General features: G+C 35.0%; 1 protein-coding gene across 1 annotated transcript; it reads right to left on the reverse strand.

The window, feature by feature from the left end:
• Positions 1–958: 958 nt before the first annotated feature.
• LOC104162338 (methyltransferase-like protein 22) lies at positions 959–5978 on the reverse strand (the record flags this gene model as incomplete). The annotated part of the gene is made up of 5 exons (XM_009701048.1): positions 959–994; positions 2536–2704; positions 3501–3603; positions 4612–4692; positions 5925–5978. Coding segments are annotated over 5 exons (443 nt in total), but the record flags the coding sequence as incomplete, so codon positions are not given.
• Between the last annotated feature and the right edge of the window lie 267 nt (positions 5979–6245).

The raw sequence follows: 6245 nt of genomic DNA on the forward strand, positions 1-6245 counted from the left end.
ATTTCTGTGACAGTGTACACATGGCAAGTGATAGAAACGTAATATTACACATAATAATTATAAAGAATACAAACAGATTTTTGGTTTCATTAATAACACAGGAAAGATTTGATCTATATGTTGTACTTTAATCCAAAAGCTACAATACTGAAGGTCCCATTTGTACCGGCAAGATATTCCCGGTCACCTCCTTCTCCCCAGCCTCACATGTATGCATTGCGGGTAGAATTCCAAACATTTAAAGAGCAGTAGCATATCACACCACATGGTACCTTCCCACCCTCAACCTGGGAAGGACAGAATAGCTTAACATTCCAGCAGAACAATATAGCTCCAAGACCTCCATGGCTTATTTTTAGAGGCTCAAACAAAATGCATCTTGTCTCCTTTCAGTTCAGATGGTAGCCCTAAACTACAATGATTTAGATAGGACAAACTGAAAATTAAGGACTAAGCTTCATAAACAGATTGCTTAAAGAAAAGTCTATGAAAGACAAACAGGTTTTGCCCAGAACACTGTTTCACAAATGTCCATAAATACAAATAATGTGGAACTGGGATGAGACCAAGAAGTGTCCACGTTCAGAAAACTAAAAAGGAAAATGCATGACATCTGCAAAGCAGCCACATGGAAAAGGTTAAATACCTCTTTGTCAGACTCTAAAACCTAAGTCATCAATCCCAAAGAGCAAGTCACTGTGTCACTGCCACTGTTTGGCATCCAGCATGTACTCTGAAGATCAACATTAAACAGTTTTGCAAAAGAAACATCAAAGATACCATGTCCTAAGTGCCAAACCCAGAACTTGCTGAAGTAAAGCAAGTCTGCGCAGCAATACTTTCTGAGAACACAGTTGCACCAGGAAAATGCTTCTCTTGGCATGAAAATCCTTTTTTAATAAAACATCAAAAAAACCTTTATCCTTAGATAAAGATCTTCTATTTTCTCATGTCCCTGTCACGTTAGCTGTTCAGCAATGATCTTCCACAATTCCTGTAGGAGTGGAAAAAATACATACAGGTATTTTCTCAGATCAGTAGGTTGCAATTATGAAAAAGTTCAACATGCCCACTGGAAGACAAGTTTTAAGACACATCCTATACTTGCATCTATAGATAGTATCCATCTGTGGATGGATACTAAATCCATCTATGTGATCTCTAGAACAACCACCAAATTATCTTTGAGACAGAACAACAGAATTGATTTCTTTGTTCTTGTAGCATGATTTTTAAAAATAAAAAATTAGTATCATTCCAATCATTTGTTTTAAAATAATTTCATTGGTCTGCATGACCTTCTGCAGTATTTTGACTGATAATCTTGCTTTTTCTTAGCCTGTGTTGACAAATGCTTTCAATTATGCTAGCAATAATACAACTGAAAAAATACTCAATTTACTGAGGAATCAAGGTCTCACAAATGCATGTCTTACACAAACACACATCCCCTTCTCAATCTGTTGAACAATGAAGATGAAAAACAGACCACTTTATTTCTGTAGAATAAATTAGTATATGCTTTGTCTGCTATATAAAAAATTATTAAGCAGACTATCACATACTCTTCACCATGACATCTTGAATTGTGGCAATAATATACTTCATGATAAATAAAACACTTAGGTGTATTAAAAATGCATATGTTTCAAAGAACAGTAGCCTTCCCAAAAGCTCTAGGGAATGAGCTTACACACTTAGGTATAATCCAGGTTACATTTATATACTTGTAAAACTTGTTTTAAAGTTTTGCACCCATGTTTTATGCCTGAAGGTATCAGCGTTAAGTAAAAGAAATCAATCTGTAACTGTAGCCCCTGTAATCTTACTACACATACATACTGCAGAAGACACAGCAATCTTAGGTTGACTACAGGAACATCATTTCTTGGTAGCAGATTTGTAATCCAGTACAAGATTTGCAAGTTCTCTAAAAACATCTGCTAGGTTGTATTGCTCTAGAAGCCAGCAAGCTATTAGTTGTAAGAATAATTGTAAGAGCAGACAATTGGGAAAAAAAAAAAAAAAAAAAGAAAAAGAAGAAAAAAGAGAACCATAAGTGCTTGGGAGGTAATTAGATAACTACAAATATGGTATCTGACATCAGAAGTTTACAGCTAATCAACTTCTTCATAGATATTAGAACATTATTTCCTGAACCCTGAACTGGGAATTACTAAAACTACGAAATGAAAGCTCTTCTACAAGCAAATAAATGGGAAGAGATATTGGTCCCATTTTCTAGTCAATCGCAAATTTTATGAAGTAATGGAGGTTGTTTCTTAATCTTCGAGGAAATGAATACAATCTATGCCACTGTCCTGCTGGTGATCAAAAAGGGTATGTTATGTCAATCTAGTATAGAATACATAAGCACAAACAAGATTAATTTTAAAACAACAAAAAGCTAAATGAAAATAAATGAAAAGGTAATGTTTATTCTCCTGTTCTTACTTCATGTTAAGTAAACAGCTGAAAACGAATTTGAAATGATTAGCCCAACACATTACATTTATTTTAATGAATGCCACTTACCAACTGCTCAATTCGTTCATAAATGAGAAACTGGCAGAAATCAAGCTTAATGGGCTCCACAGTATATTTCATTTTTCTATCTTGGAGGTTCTCCAAATCATTTAGAGTATTTCTAAAACGACTGTAGGCTTCACATGTAACATCCATATGTCTTAAAGTGAAGTTCAGCCTGGTGAAAGAATATTTAATTTAAAATGTCCCTCCTATACTGGCATCTTAAACAGTTTAAATAACTTTCCTCAGCTAATGGAAAATGTGGGTCTTCTCAGTGTAATTAACTAACTTTGATAGCCAAAAAAAAAGTAACCCTCCACTATTCTTAAAAAGCAGGCAAGACTTATGTTAGCATCAATACACAATAACTCTTGGGTGAATCTTTCCATTGATTTTAAGGCACTTTGCCGCAACAGAATCATTGGTTTGGCTTCCTGCACAAACACTTGGCAACAAATCATATGAACCTCCAGAGATTTAAGCAAAGCCTATTTATATACTAGTTTATGAACGGACTGCAATACACGACGACTTAAAAACATTCAACAATTCCTTGAAAGAAAACACAAGAGAAACTGTTATAGAAGTACTCAAGCTGGGAAACGTATACCCTAATTCTAAGCCGCTTCATTCCACTCTATGACCTCAAAAAACATATAGCAAATGTCGTCAGGCATTATAGGATATATCAGTCCAGCCACCTATTTATCCTTATTTGCATAAAGGTTATCTCATGCGAGGCAACGGTAGGACAATAAATGCCAAACTCTTGTGGAAGTCAAATTCTGGACTGATAAAAATTAAGCACATATAAAAACAAATGTTTGTCCTGAGCATATGCTGCAGCCTGTGATCAACTAGTACAATGAAAATCAGAAGCCGACCTTCAATCAAATCAGATGTTTCTTGCAAATAAAGAAACCACATAAAGTTTTTAGTGCTTTTTATTTTAAGTTCTTGGTAATACTTGCCTCTTTTCTAATGCCAGGTAAACTGTGCAAGAGTTTCTCAAATTTTGTGTGATTCTATACAGCGTTCTGAACAAGGCATCTGTCAGGTCATCATCATAGAACACTAAAAAAAAAAAAGATTAAGAGCATAAAATATGTATGTTTAAGTGTACTACTTACTTAAGTCTCAGGTATGAAACAACAACAGGCCTTAGTTTGATTATACTAATCAAATAAGTCACTATTTTAGCTAAATCCCAGAGTATATTTTTAATGGCAACAACTGACCCTGTAATAGTATCCACTGCTGCTATTTGCATCAGGCTTTCTTTAAGATTTCTCGCATATCAATGGGAATCACTTCTGTCAGACAACTTACAAAACTTTAACAAAGTTTCTCTCAGCCTGGAAATATCTTACCACAAAGCTAAAAAAGACAAGATATCACAATGTATAGGGCCTCATATCTTACAAAAATACAAAAAAGGCAGTAACTAATATACCATTATAACTGTATCTCCTTGGAAAGCAGTCTTGCAACATCTTTCAATATCGTAACTAAAACCAATCCTCCTTTATTTATATATCAAAACAACAATGGTTTTCCTATACAGATAAGCTAGCCTGTCATTTTTCAGTCTTTCACTTAAGCAAGAAAAAGAACAACAACAAAAAAAAAAGACACATATCCAAAGGCATAGACTCTATGGGCAAGTGCAGCATCTGAAACTGTTTTTCACATTATAGAATATATTAGTCTAATCACGTATTTATCATTATTTGCATAGAGGTTATCTGATGCAAGACAAAGGTAGGACAACAAAACGCTTCTGAAAGTCAAATTCATCACTTACTTGTGATTATGATCTTTGAGTAATTTATTTCATCACAAATAATTACCACACCAAAGGAAAGAAAAAGCTAGTAGTTTTCAACATCTGTTCTCCTATTGCTAATTCAGAATGTAAATAAAATTTTAAAAAAATACAGGCAGGAACACTTAAGGCAGAGCTTTGACAAATTACGTAAAGATCTGACCTATTAGATTTTAAAAGTAAACTAAGTATGTTTAAATTATTACTCATAACGCTCAAGCGTTTGATTTAAAAGCTTACTGTTTATATTTTCCTACCATCAGCTGCCATTATCACAGTACAGTGGTCATGCAAATCAGCAATCTCTTCTCCAGACCAGCTGTAAGGAGCTTCAGGATCTGTAACAAAGAATATCACTTTGGTGTACATGATTAAATATCTCAAATGATGGACAGCTGGAAAAAAGAAACTTCTTAACTCCTGTGGTCATCTGCTACTCCATAAATGAAGCACCCCACTGAAGGTCAATCAAAACCTCCCTCTATTCATTCTCTCAAGTTCCCTGCAGTCCTTTGCTTTCTCAGCATTATGTCCAATCCTCCCAAGGTTGACTGGCAAGAGTAAGTTTACTTTTACTTTAGAATTTACAACCAATTACTACCCTGTCTGAGATCACAGATTTAACTAGATTAAGATAAATGCTCCTTTAAATAAAAAACCAAATGCATCTTCATATAAGTTTTGATTAAGCCTCCTACTTCATCATGCTTTTTAAAATCTAGACTTTGTTAAAATACAGAAACTTTCTCTGAAAGTCTAAAACACATAAAACCTTTTCAACTGGCAGTATCAAATATTTTCATTAACCAGAATTTTTTGAATTCCAAGAGAGGCTTTTGAATACGTAAAAGATGCTTCCACTTGCTTAGTTGTTCTATTTTTTAGAGGCATTACATCAAACCCAACAGATGATATAAAAATCTATAAAGGAGGCTTCATATAACCTAGTGCTACAATTTTGTGTTGACCTTGCAATCATAGAAAGTTTTAGTGATCTGCTTTACTACCATTAATTGCACTTTAAATATTACTCAAGTTAGTTGCCTTTATTTTGCTAAAAGCAGCAGAATACATTCCCTTGGCAAATATTTAAAATGTAACACATTCCCCACTACATTTGGAACAAGTACTTACACATCTTCAAATCATCACCTACCCTCCCCACCACCTTTTATATTTTTGTATTCATGCAGCCATAAGCCACACAATACCATCACATCAAAATCTGGATTACAGAAACTCAAATCCACATCACTGTGTCTGGAATCCATTCCAAACAAGACCCATCTTGTTTGCACGTCTGGATTTTGACCTAAGTAAAGGACAGCCATCACTTGTCCATTCTCAACCTATCAGTTAATCTTTCCTTACTCATTCACAAGGCATTAACGCACCCAAAGACAACCGTGTTCTTTCAACTATTTTTCCAGAGGCGTATGTGCTGGAGGACTTACCTCAGAAACAATGGAATAAGCTTTTCTTGATGGTTCTGAACAGGGGTGGGGGGGTGGCACGGGGATCAAACCAAGACACCAAACCCCATCTGAAAGGACCCATTATAACCACCTACCAGTGCAGAATTCATCTTTCAGCCAGTCCAGTTCTTTTACTTTAACCTCCCCCTCTGTGGGTGAAGAAAGATCACATCAGTCACAAATGGCCTTTCAGACCGTAACTAAGCAAAATTAAATAGCCAAAATCTGTACTGAAACAAGTGATGAAGATCTGTTATGAAGATATATGAAACAAGTACAGTTGAACATCAAATCATTTACTGTACAAAACCAGTTACCCACTCACAAGAGAATAGGATGAACTTAAGGGTCAGAAAGACAACCTATGTTCTTTTTCACATGTCTCACCTGCAAAACACTTAGAATCATAGAATCAT

The sequence above is a fragment of the Cariama cristata genome, unplaced genomic scaffold (genome assembly GCF_000690535.1).
Source record: "Cariama cristata isolate BGI_N322 unplaced genomic scaffold, ASM69053v1 scaffold45945, whole genome shotgun sequence".
NCBI lineage: Eukaryota > Metazoa > Chordata > Aves > Cariamiformes > Cariamidae > Cariama > Cariama cristata.